Source organism: Micrasema longulum, unplaced genomic scaffold (assembly GCF_059751315.1).
Source record: "Micrasema longulum isolate JH-2025_06_02 unplaced genomic scaffold, ASM5975131v1 h1tg000955l, whole genome shotgun sequence".
Taxonomy (NCBI): Eukaryota; Metazoa; Arthropoda; class Insecta; order Trichoptera; family Brachycentridae; genus Micrasema; species Micrasema longulum.
The window spans coordinates 553,405-570,320 of record NW_028278146.1 but is presented as its reverse complement, the minus strand read 5'-3'; the positions used below and the strand labels follow the sequence as shown (position 1 = coordinate 570,320).

At 32.0% G+C, this 16,916-nt stretch overlaps 1 protein-coding gene across 5 annotated transcripts in view; it reads left to right on the top strand.

Moving 5' to 3' along the window:
- The window catches only part of ASPP (Ankyrin-repeat, SH3-domain, and Proline-rich-region containing Protein), a 704,899-nt gene that overhangs the window by 174,535 nt on the left and 513,448 nt on the right, over positions 1-16,916 (top strand). For all 5 annotated transcript variants that reach the window (XM_088232182.1, XM_088232180.1, XM_088232181.1 and 2 more), the window contains exon 4: positions 6,967-7,056. In XM_088232182.1, coding sequence (XP_088088308.1) covers positions 6,967-7,056 — 90 coding nt within the window. The remainder of the gene's footprint in view (positions 1-6,966; positions 7,057-16,916) is intronic.

Sequence of the window (16,916 nt, the reverse complement as noted above, 5' to 3'; positions counted from 1 at the left end):
ATTTGCACAAATATATAAAACCGTCGTAATTATATGACACATGCTTTTAGTAGCTAAAACTAACGTGCACGATTAGTTTTTATGATTGATTTTGAGGCTGAAAGAGAGAAGAGGAAGAAAGGACTATGAATATACTAGATAAAAGGTGACCTTGGAAAATCGTTTAATGGGCTATATTAAAATGTTATTTTACTATTTATGAAAGATACAGGGAAAGAGAAACATTTCTGTCTTATTAACCGTTAATACTCTTATTACTTAAGTGCAAAATTTTATCTTTTGTAATATTTTTTTTTTTATAAAAAGAAATATTAGCTTTCTTATAATTTACCAAAATATTTAAATTTTGATGGCCTTTAAATAATATAATAACTAAAAAATAATAATAAAATAACTCACTCTTTGAAAATGGAAATCAAATGAGGGTAGAGTGGGGTTTAAGCCTCGGACCTCTGATTTGTGAGTCCGCAACACTAGCCACTGCACCACAACCCGATTCATTTATCCCTTTATTAAAGTCGTGATTACAATTTGGAACACCTTCTGTAATTTTTGACGTAGTGTAAGTATTGGTACGTCTCGAAACCGGTAGACTTAGAAAAGTCGGTTAGTGGTCACGTACACAATTACTTATTTAATTGAATGTCTGACCACAAAGCTAATGCTTTAAATATTAATAATGACGAATACAGACTTTTAAATTTATGTATTGTATATAATTACACTGAACAATATCAACAAAGAATTACAAATTCATAACTGATCGAAAATGTAAATATTACATTGAGGTAATTAAAAAACATTCTAATGACTCATTTAAAATTTTTGGCAGAAAATATAAAATATAAAACAACTTCGTGGGTAGATATGTAGTAAAAAGGGTCAACACATATAGCAAAAAAAAATTAACGATTTTCGAACTTTTCGACTTGTTGTTTTGCATTACTACCTTTTCCAAAGGCCGACAAAATACGAAGAAAGATATATGCTTCGAAAAAGCAGATGGAAGCTTATACTGAAATATACTTCAAGAAATCGTAGAAAAAATAGACCTTTTGCATTATTTGTGTAAAGCCACAACACCAGATGGGCGAGCCTCTGACTTAGAAGAATAATAACATTGATTTTAAAATAGCACGTATAGTTTCCCCAATTAATTGCTAGACAAATTTCCTTGAACCAGAATATAGCGGGTATGTAAACAATATTTTAAATTTGTCGAAATCTTTTTTTTATTGCTCAATTAAAACAAATTGTAAATTTATAGGCGCAACTAAAATCTGGGTATAACTGTTTTTGGTTCCATAATTCTACGATTATATTGCCAAAATATTTTAAACAGTGTTATGTTTACTAAACTTTCACCACTTGTACGTGAATATTTATACCGAGGAAAAGGTGCAAAACAATGTGAGAATATTTTGAAGTGATCACACCTGTCACCTTGTTTACGCAGTTTATAACAATTCAAAGTAACAACTTTATAATAAAATTACGCAATGGGTAAAGGATTCAGTGGTTATAACTTTTAACTCCCGGTGATGTGTAGCTAGTACACATTTCATCTAATAACTTTTAAATCTCTGTAAATATAATAAATATGGTAAATTATACAAGGCACTATTTAATTCGAATGTAAAAAACAAGATCATTTGACATGTGATAGTTTTGCAGAATTATTTAACTCATAGATACACTTTTGGCTGTACATAAAATGCATGTAGTTCACCATCAGAGTGCAGCATAATTGTACTATGGAGAGTTTTATTGCCTAATGAAGTGCAGATTTCGAATCCAATGGTGTTGGTTGTATATTTCGTTAGAAACGAGGCAAAGATTTTTGTCCTAATCTTCTAAATCTCAATTTGAAATTATGTGCTTACCACTTACATAGATTAATATGTTATGTCGAATGCAGAAAATTAAATTATTTAATTACTTTGGTTTAAATTTAGCATTTTGGCATGGTGCCGAATATTTGTAATCAAAATAATGCTGTGAGTTTGTTTATTGGCATTGGGTAACAAAACAACAGCGACAATAAACCATCACGCCGTTTCCCCGTAAGGATAGGCAGAAAAGATAGAACGCCACTCTATATTTGCATACAGATCTCGTTTCCTCTATATTCATACATCTTCTCATGCACGCACGCCGATTATTCCTACTCTTGACATGTCCATCTTCAAGTATTTGATGGACTTGATCGTCATGTCTGTCTTTACATTTAAAAATACACTTCTATTCTTTTCACTGCAATATATCTATGTATTATCGGCGGCCTCCGTGGTGTAGTGGTCAAGTATTTGACGGACTTGATCGTGCCATGTATTTTTCGGTCTTCCTCTATTTCTGCATCCATCAACATTTGCATTGTAAATATTCTTAGCCGTTCTTTCGCTGTCCATTTGCTCTACATGTCCAAACCAGGGCAGAGTTCCTTTCTTGATTTTGTCGATAATGCTTATCTCAGCCTTAAATAATGTACGGATCTCAACATTTGTGCATCTATCGTACATAGTTTTACCACATATTCGCCTAAGACATCGCATTTCGACAGCATTCAGCCTACTTTCAACCCTGTTTTTCCAAGTCCATACTTCGCTCCCATACATCAGGGTCGGGACCGGGACTCCATTGTGAACTGATAATTTTTCTTCTTGCGACAAACATTTATTTGCCAAGGTTGATTAAAGTGCACCGTTCACTCTGTTCCCGGCACTCACCCTCTTTTCAATATCTTTCTCAGTCATTTCATCCCTAGTAAACATATTTCCCATACACACAAATTCCTCTACTTGTTTAAGTATAACTCCATTCTCAACGATTTCACATTTAGTCATACTTAATTTTTTTTCAAAAACCATCACATTTGATTTATCGACATTCATCAGCAAATCGCTTCCCTTGCATACATCGTAGACCTTAGTTACCAAGAATTACAGTTCCTCTTTATTGTTATAGCAAAAAGCACGGCATCATCAGCAAAGACAATTGACATTTAAATCGTTCATTTTTGTTCCCATTCTCAAGCCTTTCAGATATTTCATGCAGTTATCGATATACACGTGAACAGCTATGGTGACATCACACATCCCTGCTTGACTCCTTTATGAATGACAAACCACGAGTGTATGATCCATTTACCCTAACACATGCCGTGCTTTCTTAATACAGATAATATTTTTAATTTTCTATAAAAAATGTTATCCTTGCAATAAAAATATATTCATGCAAATTGTTAGAACCGCCTTTGAAAATATCATTAACGTTTTTAATTTTGTACTTACCTAAACAATTCATTATTTCTTGAAGTGCCGACAACTACGAGTATGTATCTTACTGAATTTAGATTTTTATTTTTCCTTCGTTATGTAATTACATATCGATTGTTAATATTTAAAAAAAACGTATTCGGCGTATCTCTAGTTATTGTAAATTAAGCTTTTTAGTTATCTTCTGTTCCTATTTTACGGAGTGTCAAATATATCTAGACTATTAAAATTCTTGTTAAATGTTTCACATGTGTGTGTGTGTGTGAAAGGATGTGTGCGTGTGCAAATAGGGTAGTTGTTACAAGTAAGTCAGGATGATAGAGGATAGGATAATTGATAAATTGTGGATTATTCCTTATCCCTGGTAACAGCAGCGTGATAAATTACTCCAACACAGGATTTTTTTCTTACAAAGGCTAATTTATTCTTTACTCTGTTCAGGGAATCTTATTTTGCAAGGCTGCATGAAAGTTTTTTAAGATGAAAAATTGTAGATTGTCCTGACGAAGATATGGTTGCGTTTTAAAATCGGTAGATTTAAGACGTAAAAAGACAAGGAGTAAAACAAATTTATCCGGGGGGATGAAGCATAGAGTTCTGTTTGTGAAATAAAACCAGAATCCCGGACAAGTGCTTTTGACTCGATGGCTGCTCTGAGTAAAAAATACAGAATAAGGCAATCGAGTGGGGGTAAGTCCGCCTCGTTGTGTAGTAGTTGAAGAGTTCGCCTACCATTCTTAAGGTCCTGGGTTGAATTCCTCGCATGGTGAACGTGAAATATGGATTGGAAAAGTTTTTTTAAACTGTATTAAAATACTACCAAGAAATACATCAAATAAAAAACTTCACAGGTGAAACAAGCTTTATAAAAAGCATACCAAAAAAATAACGAATTAAATTGATTAAAAAATTTGCAAGAGTTTAAAAGGTGGTTCTAATAAATAAATGTTTCTATAGTATAAATGAATATTTTTGATCCAATTGAATAAATTAAAACGTAAATAATGTAAGTAATATGCATTATAACTAATGTAATTTTTTCAATGCTTGTATTTTCATAACTTTTATTTTATTATTATCCATGTATTTTTAAATTTAATTTGTATTATTACGGTATTTTTTAGTAAGAAATTTCTGGCAGCAATAAGTCCGCCATTTAACCGTGTTGAATTTTTTTGTATTCACCGTGTTGTATATATTGGGTCGTCGGGTTGTGGTCCCGTGGCTAGTGTTGCGGACCCACGGATCAGATGTCCGAGGTTCGAGACCCACTTTACCCCAACATGATTCCCATTTTCTAATCTTGAATTATTTAATACTCGTTGAAAATGGCCACCAAAATTAAATGACATATTTGGGTAAATTATAAAAACGCTAATATTACTTTACGAAAAAAAATAATTATGCTCAATATTTTTTTATTTATTATTTTATACTGTTTATTTCAATCTTCAAGTACAAAAAATTAGTACCTTGGTGGACTTATTGCTAGAATGAAATATTTTCCTGCGGTATATTATTATTATGAAAAAATATTTAACTGTTCCTGGACTTGAACCTGAAGCGTAAGGCTGATCACCTTACCTTCATATATCAGATGATCAAACCACGCTTTATTTGTTTTATCAATGTAGTGCCTTATGCGCCACTGGGTGCGGAAAGGGTGATGGTGAGGATAATCAAACATTTTTCTGTGTACTTATGTCTGAACCCTGGAAAAGGAAATCGATAGGAGATGTACTGGCCTCGTAGTGTAATAGTTGACGCGTTCGATTCGATTTCTGGCAGAATGGACGTCAAATTAGTTCAAAAGGTTATTCTATACGGCAATATTTAATAAGGTGGAGTGATTTCTAATTTAAAAAATCTTTAATGAAATGAAAAAAATACATGTAAAATGAAGGTCCTTCCTAAACACAGGAATTTTCTAGCTAGTCGGGACCTGAAAAAAAGAACCTCTGTACATTTTAAAACTGTGAAATAAAAAAAATATACCTGGATTGTCACATGAAGGGTATAACAGATTATCGTACCTTCTATGTCACAAAAAATATCAAAATACGCTGCTGCGTGCAATCTGCATTTCGGATAAAAATATAGCGCCATAAGCGGGTGGATTAATTTACGTTCTTATGAATCGATTTTAAAGGTCATTTCCAGTGAGTTGTATATAACTCATTTTTAGAAAATGAAAATCAATTTGTTGTAGGGCGGGGTTTAAACGTAGGACCTCTGATCTGTGAATACGCAACACTACCCACTGGATCATACCTCGGTTCAAATTTGCGAATATTAATTATTTTGTAAGTTGTATTGTTAATGAATTTCCCGGTTTACTTTGTTAAATGCTTAAGATAATGTTTCTACGCTTAGTGACTTGAGATTAATCTGAATCTTTCAACGATATTTATTTTCTGCCGTGCTGATTGAGCTTGTGGATACAAGAGATAAATAATTTTCTCAATGTTCGTGAAGCTGGGTTCACACGAGGACAATACAAGACAGGAAAATATTGTCCTGTCCTAGCCTCGACCGCGCAGAATAGGGCCATGGGAAAATACAACAATTTGAATACATAAGCGAGTTCGCAAAAAATATTATTTATTTTATACTAAGATGAATAGGGATATAATTAAGATGAATTGGGAATAATAAGCTATCATTATCATCATTCCCTTTCCGCACCGAATGGTGCATAGGGTGCACCAATTTCATTAATTGGTCCACCAATTTCAGCGTATCGTATTCACTTTTGTTACTTAAAAATAAGACTATCAGTCTTACGCTTCAGGTACCAGTCCAGGGACTATGAAATATTATTATGTGGAAACACCCTTTTAAATAAATATTTCTTATTAATCATGTCAGGAATCGAACCCGAGAGCTCTTGCATGGCAGGCTAACGCGCTGACCACGAGGCCGGTATTCAAAATAAAATACTACTGTTGTATTTTATTTGTTTATTTGTTCATTTTATCATAATTTCATTTTTTGGTTGAAAAAGCGATTTATAACAAGAAAAAAAAATTATTAACCAAATTAACCATATTTCTTTGAGTTTTCTCCTGTCTAGCTTTGAAAATATTGATATCAACTTACCACCCTTGTAAGGAAAAAAAGACTTGATTTATCATGTTCTCGTGTAGTATTTAGTTGACATGATAAAAATAAAATAAGAAATAATTAATTAGTTACGTAAACCTTGACGAATTTGCTTTGTAACCGGTCAGTGGAAATAAAATAATAAAAAAAAAATGGTTAAAAACAAAGTTGTTTTATTTATTTTATTTTAGCACATTAAACAATTTGGCAGAAAAATAATCCTTTCGCCTTTGTCCAAATGTTGTGTTAAAGGTAAAACTATTGACAATGATATTCTTTCTTGTCCTTGTTTTATATTTATATACTAGAGCAGGGGGAAAACAATGTCCATCTTCAAATCTGAAAAAAATAATATTAATAATCATGGTGCTACACTTGTTTAAAAATTTCAATTAATCCAAAACTGAAACGTATGTTCGTGCGGCGACAATAGGTCCGATGATAGGCCAGAACAATATTGTCCTGTCCTCGTGTGAACGCTGATAAGCTACGAATTTTCGCGTTTCTGGAAGCAAATCGGAATATAAGATAACAAGGAATATAAGCGGTTAAAGTTTGAGAACAATAACAATTTGATTTACTGTTTCAGCTCGCGTTCTGAGGGAGGATGAAAAGCCACTGGAAATTTTACTCTCGCAGCAGAACGGAGTCAAGTTTATCCTGCGGTACGCCAGTACGGGTAAGTTTTCCACATATAAACTTTATGGTTTTTAACAATTAGGAGTAGAAAGCGTATTGAGCATTACTATATTTATTATTTCTATTAATTCTGATTCCTTAATAAATAATTGATTTGTCAACTTTCATTGAGTAACAATTAAAGTCCTGCGTTGAGTTGAAACGAATAAAATACTAAAATAATAAAGTTCAACGATCATAGAATTAAGAATAGTCCAGAAACCGCATTAGTTTCTTTGTAGACGTCGCCCAGTACGCAACTCCCAATTCGAATTCAACTATGCCGTGTTGTGTCGTTTTAAAGTGTAGAAATACTGCTGGGATCTTAAACAAACGGGATAAAATCACATTTCATGTGTAATTAGCAAATGCATGTGTAAGTAGCAAATGCATTACTTAAAAATTAAATTATTTTCTCATCCGTCAAATTTTCGAAGAAAACAAATGGACATTTCGTTAGTGTTGCCAGGGTTGTAATTTTTTTTACCCTACTTTGCTCATCTGAGAGAACTTATGAAAATCGGACCTTGGATTATACAACGCCGTGGTTGACATTTGACCGACATTATCTTTAAAACACATAATATATATACACGTAATATAAAATTTGTTTTATATTTTAAGTTCAAGGTTCATTAATTAAATTACTTTTAATAAATGACGCTTTACTTATCTACTCTGTTGTGTCAATCAATGTTTACGCGTGCAAAATAAAATTTTAGAGAAATTAACAAATTCTTATTTTTTTTATCTTACATTTGTGTTGTGATTATATTTTTTCCCGTTTGGCAACATTACGCGGCAACTTCACGAATGCTCGCGGCGAAAGTGGGGCAAAGCGGGGGGATTTTTGGACACAGTCCGACGTATTCAAATATGATTTTACGCTTCTTCTGGACTATTCATAATTCTATGACAATGATGTCATAGTATAATTATTCTTATTTTTACTCTTAGAGGTGGAGGTTAGTGCTATACAAGCTCCTGACGTCACTGCGACCTGTAAAGATCTATTGTGACGGATCCTCGTGAATGGTTTTTGTCCTCCAAGTCCAGGTTTTTAAAGAGCGTGGCTACAGTGGGAAAGGCGAGATTCTCATTTCGCTAAATATCCCATTTAAAACCCAAATCCGTAAAGTATCAGGCTATAAAGTAAGTGGCTAGCTCTTTAAAATTCTCTTGTTTAACCAGTGGTCCTCCGAAGATGAGGTTTCTTCTACGATATAAAGCATTACATTCGCATAGAATGTATATATGTTTTTCTTCATCGGCGTAGTAATGTCGACCTCGTGGTGTAGTGGTCAGTGCGTTAGCCTATCATGCAAGGTCTCGGGTTTGATTCCCGATATGGTTGGCATAAAATATTTAATCAAAATTTCATGGTGCCTGGACTGGGACCTTAAGCGTAAAACTGATTATCTTACCTTCACGTTGCAAAAATGATCAAGATAGGCTGCGATTGGTATACCAATACAGTGTCCTATGCACCGTTATGTTCAAAAAGGGAACGATAATCAATGGTATAAAACATATAAGCTGTTTTCATTGATCTTAATTTAATAATTGGAAAATATTACCCTGTGTTTTTATATCAATAAACAACACCAAATATATTTTTTTTTAAAAAGAGACATAAATACTTAAGTTCTCATTATTTACTCAAATATTTAAATTTTCAGGCCAACTCCTAAAAGTTGTAAATAACTTGAGCTGCTAAAATGGAAATCGAGTTGTGGTAGAGTGGGATTTGAATCTCGAACCTTTGGCTCGTGAGTCCACAATACTACCACAGGATCACAACCCTGTTTTAATACATGAAACACTAATTTACAAAAGAACGATGCGCTTTAAAATCAATGTTAATTTTGAAAAACAATTTTATGCACGGTCAATTATACCTATTCCAGGTTTTTTGATAAATTCCTGAAAGTAAATCATTAAAAAAAGGAGGAATAAAAACCAACGATATTATATAGGTATATTTCATTATATTAAAAGCTTGGCCAGGTACGTTTCGAATACCCCATTTATTAATTAAATTAACATTTTAAAAAGATTTGAAGTGAAAATAAAATGGGACAGCATACAGAAATAAGAGAAGCATTAGTCTTATTAAAATTTCAGGCTTTTTCTTTAACGGAGAAGTCCATTTATAAACGTCCCTTCACCCACCTGTTGGGGGTGACTGGAGATTGATTGCTGAGCCTTTCAGGTTACTGAAAGCCTCAAATAAACCGTGAAATAGCGTGGGAGCCACCATCCTTCTCCTCGGCCGTTAAGTGGGTAAAAATTTACAAAAGCGTTTATAGCGGCTGCTTTTTCCTAACGATAATATATAATAAAATAAACACATTTTTTTCATATGCATTTATAAATTTAATAATTATATATTTTTTTAAAAGTATTTAATGTCGTATAAAAAAATAATAAAATTGTTACATTTTCCCAAAAGGGTAAAAAAATGTGTAATCATTTATTTTCTCTTTTTCGCTCAGTAATACCAAAAACAAAAATCATGGATATTTATATTTATAGCTTTAATGTTACCTTTTGCTACAAAAATATTTAAGTAATAAAAGCCTCTGTGGTGTTGTTGCTAAGATATTTGATTTACGCACTGAAGGTTCCTTTGAAGATGTTGTTATAAATTAAATATTTCAACCAGAATTATCTTCTTTGCAAATTAAAACAGAATAAAATTCTATAAAAAAAGGTTTCAACTAAAATATTTCAATATTTTTACCGAACGCATAACTTTACGTAGAAATAAGGGGAAAAGTCACAAAAATATATGTGATTTAAAATGCTTGTATTTCTTTTCAAAATATAAAAATAAAAATTTGGCTTCTGCCACATTCATGTTCAATTTATTATCTTCAATGTATTACAACAAATTTTAGTTAAATACTTACTCTTTATTGAGATCCCAGATACCTAAACTTGAAATAGCGTAATCTGCCGGTCTAAAAGTAATTATATTTTATTACAATATTTGAGTTTGTCCAAATGTTCATAGACAAATGACTGGACTGGAAACCAATATTGTAATGAAACCAACTGGTCCAAGAAGAAGTTTAAAAATTGGAAAATTGTTTTCAGGCGTTGCCTAGTATGTGAAATAATTCAGTCAGATGAATCTCTTCACAACAATAAAGGTTTCAGCTCTTTGACTTCTCTAAAATCAACAGATGGAAGAATTGAAGAAATATGGATGTTCAAACATAGGCAAAATTGTGAATGTTACACAGCGTGTAAAGTGGCCACTTAAACCAGCCAATGACAGGTCATAAGCCCTGTAAATGCCTTAACTTCCATATTTCCTTATCTAAGGTATTCTCCATCCCTGTTTGTAATTTGTTAATTATATTTTAGTTAAATAAAACTTTTCAGTATATTTTTTATCGGAAATACCCTTAAAAAATATTGTTTTTATCTAATTTACGTTTTTTTGTATTATTGCGCGATTAAAACATTCGTTATAAAATGGCAAAATCGTATGATTTCCCCATTTTGCGTGCGTTTTACCAGACTACAGTCTTTAATGCAAAAACCGTTTTTGAATAAATATTTCATGTCGACTATTCCTTGCGTGGTAGACAGACGCGTTGACCATTTGACCACGAGGTGGCAGTTTGATATGGAATAAAAAAAATTCTGTTAAGATCCATGGGTGTTATACTGGGTAATAGTTATAACGTTAGGGGTAGTAGCACGCTTGGAGCGAGGTTTGCATACAGATTAGAGTTTAATTAACCTTTTGAGCGTGTGATAGTAAGCAATTGCATTTAGTCCTAAACTTTATTCCAAGTTAGCGGGTTCTCATTACCAGGTGTGTTTCTTTTGGAAATAAATCCTTTGTTTTTTAAAAAATATTTATTTAATTCGTCAAGTATAAAAATACATTCTTGTCAAAAGAAGAATGAGTGAAAGTTTGTACTTACAAGCATTAAAAAAAAACACAGTACACGAATGCCTAGACATCCAAATTTCTTTTTCTAAAATGGTTTCCATCACTGTAGTGTTTTTAATCTAAATGACCCATAGGGGAAGAAATCGGTTTTTAATTTTTACAAACATTTGAAAAATATTAATATTTATATTTAAGGTATTTTGAATCGCGGCGTTTCATGGTTCTTTTACGCACCTGGGGCGTTAGACTAAAAAACCTAACTTTCATAATATTTTTTTTTTATTTTTTCTTTTATTCAGGAAACATACAGTACAGTTACAAAGTTAATATTTTACGCAATTAGACTTAATTCTAATGGACCAGTGAAGTTTCCATATTAAAAAGCAATGATATGTAAGGTTAACTATGAAAGTATAAAAAAGAGAAGGCAAAAGAAAAACATAAACGAAAGTTGTTTTAAAATTAAAATTTAAGTGAAAAAAAGATATTTTAAAGTTTGTAGTGAGTATTTACAAATGGAAATAATATTAAAAATGAAGAAAATTTGTAAGAGTAATTAAAAATTAAGAATGGAAATAAAGAATGAAAAACATGCTCGGATGTAAAAATTAAATAAATAAGTAACAACATTTTTTAAAAAAAAAGGAAAAACATAAATATTCACATATTTATTTTAAGGGATTCAAAGAAACGATGAGAAGAATCTTTAAGTGAAATATAAAGACAATAAATAAATTTAGGTCAATTTAAAAAACATCTTGCAAACAAACAAACAAAAAAATTAATGACACATTATAGTAAGAGCAGCAATATATTGATTTTATTAACATATATAATATAAATATTATGTATCTTTTTTGGGTGATACCGTGTATGTTGGATTTGATCCGACGTTTCGGCTACCATTGCAGGAGCCATCTTCAGGGAAAACTGAATATAAGTAATTAAAAGTAGTTTAAAAGTATAAAAACATGCCAATGCAGCAGAGAAAAAAGAAAAAATATAGAAGGAATAACAAGTATAGCAAGTAATCTTTAAAATTTGAAAAAGCGATATAAGGAGAAGATTTTAAACCAAGAGAAGTCGATAAAATTTCATTAAAGCGATTTTAGTAGTAATACAAATTTCAAAAGAGAAATTTGATTTATAATAATAATATTGATGAATGTAATTTGAGTGATATATTAACATATTGCAACAGAGATGAAGAGTATTTTAGAGAACTTAATGTAGATATCTAGGCATCTACAGGGCTTATGACCTGTCATTGGCTGGTTTTTTTTCCATACATATATTTACATAGAATTTTCATTTAAAAAATACACCTTAAAATTAAGCTATTAAAATTAACCGTCATTTGAAAAAAATGATCACACAGACAAAGTGGCCACTTCACACACGGTAACACTCACCATTTAGCATATTTGAACATCTATGTTCCTTCAATTGTTTCGTCTGTTGAACTTTGTGAAGTTAAAAAGCTAAAACATTTACTTATGCGGGTGAGATTCATCTAATTAAATTATTTCACCTACAAACTAGGCAATGCCTTAAAATTATTTTTTATTAAATATTGGACCAGGTGAATTTATCAAAAATATTTTGAGTTTGTCCAAATTTGCGTAGACACGGACTGGATTCAACACCCAAGGGAGCTGTTAATATTAAAATATTACAACAGAGATGACAAACATTTCAGAGAAGGTTATATAGAAATCTAGGTATCTACAAGGCTTATGACCTGTCATTGACTGGTTTAAGTGGCCACTTTACACACTGTGTGACATTCACCATTCTCCCCATATTTGAATATATGGATGATGTTGCTAGAACATCTTCATGATGTTGTTTGAATATCTTGTAGATGTTGTTTGAACATCTTGTCGATGTTGATCTTGATGATGTTTAAATATTGACAGAATGTTGAATGTTACACGGTGAGTAAAGTGGCCATTTAAACCAGCCAATGACAGCTCATAACTTGACTTCTATATCACCTTCTGTAAATTGTTCTGCATCTCTGTTGGAATATTTTAATATTAACAGCTCCCCAGGGAGTTGAATCCAGGACCTACAAAAATTTGACAAACTCAAAATTTTGTTGATTGATGTACGTTGCAATTGCAGTGCCAATGTAGCGCCCTATGCACCACTAGGTTTTGATAGGGATATATTGATGTTTTTTTTCTAAAAAAATAAACTTGACATACATGTTTATAATATAGTGCAGGCAATCGGTAAAATAAACCAAAGTAGGGAACAAAATGCCAAACACTCTTTTGGTGGAACGGAAGGCCCGTTAACAATTGTCAACAGGCCGGCTTTTCCTAAAGAGTTTTAAGTAGTTTCTTCTTTACATGAGCAAATGCTGAGAAGTTCCTGATTGGCCCACTCTAGAATATCCTTCCCGATCCCAACAGTTTAGCTAAAATAAAATAATATAATAGCAGAAAAATCCCCCTTTTTAAATACAAACCTTGTATATTATAAGTAATGTAAAAAATAATGCAACTCCCATAAAAAATTTAAAAAAATATTCTAACCTTTTCGTTTCTGTTCCAACAAGTCTCCCCGAATTGAGTTTCATGGGAGAAAATGAATCTGGTTAAGTTATTTTTCGCTGTGCGTTGATTTCAATTCTGGTTGCTTTGTATTTTCAAAAATCCGCTCGTACTTTAGCTGTACTCGAATAAATTATCCCTTTCTAAAACTATTCCAGTGTAAGCAGATGAAATTGATGATACTTCCACCCGTTTCGTAACAAATGCAAATTTTCTTTTCAGCAGTCGTCCCTTTGTATATATTCCTGGCCCACTTAAGAGATTCCATTTACTCTGAAGGTGCGTCGACTGTAAACTACCCCTGGATCCTTTTTGTTAGAGGAAGGGTATCCAATACTGGCAGTGAATTCTAAACAGACGCTTAGCAAGAGGGAGTACATGAGTCACAAGCTGACTTATACATCTGTAAAAATTCTACGACTCCTATAAGCGTATTTACAGAAAATTGAAAATTTTAACAGAATAAATAGAATTTAATTGCACAGAAAAATATTTTTCATTTATCTATTTATTCATATTTTTTTCTTACAAACTATAATTAATAATAAAAATAATGTGACCTCACTGGGATTACCCGTGCCAAAGACACTTAACAATTTCCTTTTTTTAAATGTTTTTACATTTGAGAATAAACAAAGAAGACTCACTTAATGACTTGATCGTGCCACGTCTTCCCCAGTCTTCCTCGTTTTCTGCATTCATCAACATTCGCATCGTAGATCCTTTTAACCGTTCTTTCGCTGTTCATTCGCTCTACATGCCCAAATAAACGCAGCACCCCTTTCTTGATTCTGTCGATAATGCAAGTCTCAGCCTTACATAATTCACGGATCTCGACATTTGTGCATCTATCATACATAGTTTTACCACAAATTCGCCTGAGAGATCGCATTTCGGCAGCATTTAACCTACTATCATCATTATTTTTCCAATTTCATACTTCGCTCCCATACATTAGTCACATGAGTCTACAAATAATACAAGACTTAATTTATCTCTATTCTTGTTTTTCAGAATGTTTTTTTTGCTATTACAGGTATAAATGAACGTAGTTATGCAGAAAGCAGCCAGTCCACAATTTTGGAAAAATGAGATATTGATGTTATCGGGTGCAGTAAGGTCAATTCTATGTTTTGCTAAAAACAGCCAGACCGCTTTGATACAAAAAACTGTATTAATCACATTCGGAAAAAGTTGTCGATCATAAAAACGATATTTCCTACTTTGCAGAAAACACCCACAAAACTAGAAAAATCTTATGGTACTTTAAAAATCTTTTAAACTGGTCAAAAACATGATAAAATTTTTGTTTGTGATATTTAAAAAAAACTTATGTATTCATTGTTTATCGTTTGTTAAAGTCAAAAACATTCCAACTTTTGTGTAGATTTAATAATTCACTATTTTCACAAAATGGCTATTATCTCAGTTTCGCTTTTCTATGGCTGGCTGCTTTCTGAATAACTACGTTCAAATTATATTATTGCTTTCATAAATTATGTAAAATAAATAAAAAATAATACCGTATGTGTTCAGATTGTTTTTAAAAATACCTTTAATTCAAAATATCTCATACTTTACTTAAGGTAATTCTACGTAACAGGTTCGTTTGCAGAATTTTTTTTAGCGTAGCTTTTTATAAGTTCCTGTTATTTATAGTGACTTCGGTAATTTAGACAATGTTCTCCTCTCATAGACAAAATAATACGAAGAAAAAAAAAGTATTTCAGTTCTGACTGTGAAATAGAACCAGATTTATCCCCAATTTAAAATATGTGCACTCAAACGTGCATCTTTAATGTACGGTAACATGTGGATATCTTTCTAGGATTGAATATAATTAAATAATTAAGTTTCTTGCGGTGCTTATTAAACGTAAATGATGTACCTAATTCCCTTATATCCCTCAACGGTTAGTGAAGCACACGCTGGGGGCTATTGTCATAGACAAAGATTAATCTGAAGAAGGTACGAATCTGAGATTCAAATTTATAAACTGACAAACATACTCGTTCATACCGCACGAGTATGTGCCGCACGCATATGTCATGTCCTTTCCTTTTTTGAAATTAGCATAACCTAATTTGAATAAGGTACGTTTATTAAAAATAAAAATAATTCCTGGGCTCCGATTACAATGGGGAGTAAAGAGAGTTTTCTTTGAAGTAAAATCAAAATTAATGTACGAATATGACAGTAAACCCCCCTATAACGTACACTCGCATGAGGTTTTTTCCTATAACGTTTGCGGTAGTTTTTTTTCTATAAGGATGGTCCCTCGTATAACGTAATAGGTTAGTGTTCCTCGACCTTAATAGACACGTTCAGCGGAACTAGCATTGGTGACTCATTGGCACATTGTTTCTCTGTTTCAGGGATATTCACATGATACATTTAAATATGATTGACTTGAAATAAAATATGATCCAAAAAATCGATGCACACTTAAAAAAAAAATTAAAAGTAGTAATGTAAAAATGTGTGTTTTATTTTATTAACAGTGTGTGCCATTGTTTGACAAATACCTCACTTTCATTTTATTTGACGAGCGATTTATTATTATTTTTGGTTTTAGGAAATATGCACACATTTTTTTATTATCGTAGGCAACTGAAATGGCTCAAAATTAGACAGCTGAGAGACTATCACTCCCTCTCACTTCTGTTCAATGTACTTTATAGTCCTAACGCTCCTTTATACCTGCGTGAAAAATTTCAACGCTTATACTTATGAACTGTCATGATTTACCTCTTCGTTCTAATTCTCAAGGCACTCTCTTAATACCCATTCAAATTCCTCTTTCTTCTCTAACTCATATAGTGTCCATGCGGCTCGACTGTGGAATCATCTCCCATCCACCATCAAAGATGTTACTACATTACCTCTGTTTAAATCACGTCTGAAGAAACATCTCCTTTATCTTTCTTAATCTCTCCTCCTTTCATCATTCTTCTTTTTCCCTTTTTCCCATTGAGTAATAGTTAAGATTTATTTAATTTATATACATTTATTTCTATTTTTATATATCTTTAGCTTTTTAATCTTTATTTTCTATTGAATATATTATGTAACTTGAATTATAAAAATAAAACAATATTTTTTTTGGTTGGTTGAAAGAAATTGCCATTTGGCATAAGCCCGCCAATGTACAATAACATTAAGTTCAAAAAGTTAAATAAATAAATAAAATAATGAAAGGAATATGGATGTTTAAATATGGGCAGAATGGTGAATGTTACATAGTGTGTAAAGTGGCTCTCAAACCAGCCAGTGACAGGTCATAAGCTTTGTGGGTACCTAGACTTCTATATTTCCCTACTCTAAAATTGTATTCATCGCTGTTGTAATATGTTAAATATAAATATTTCAAGGATATTGAAATTTAATTAT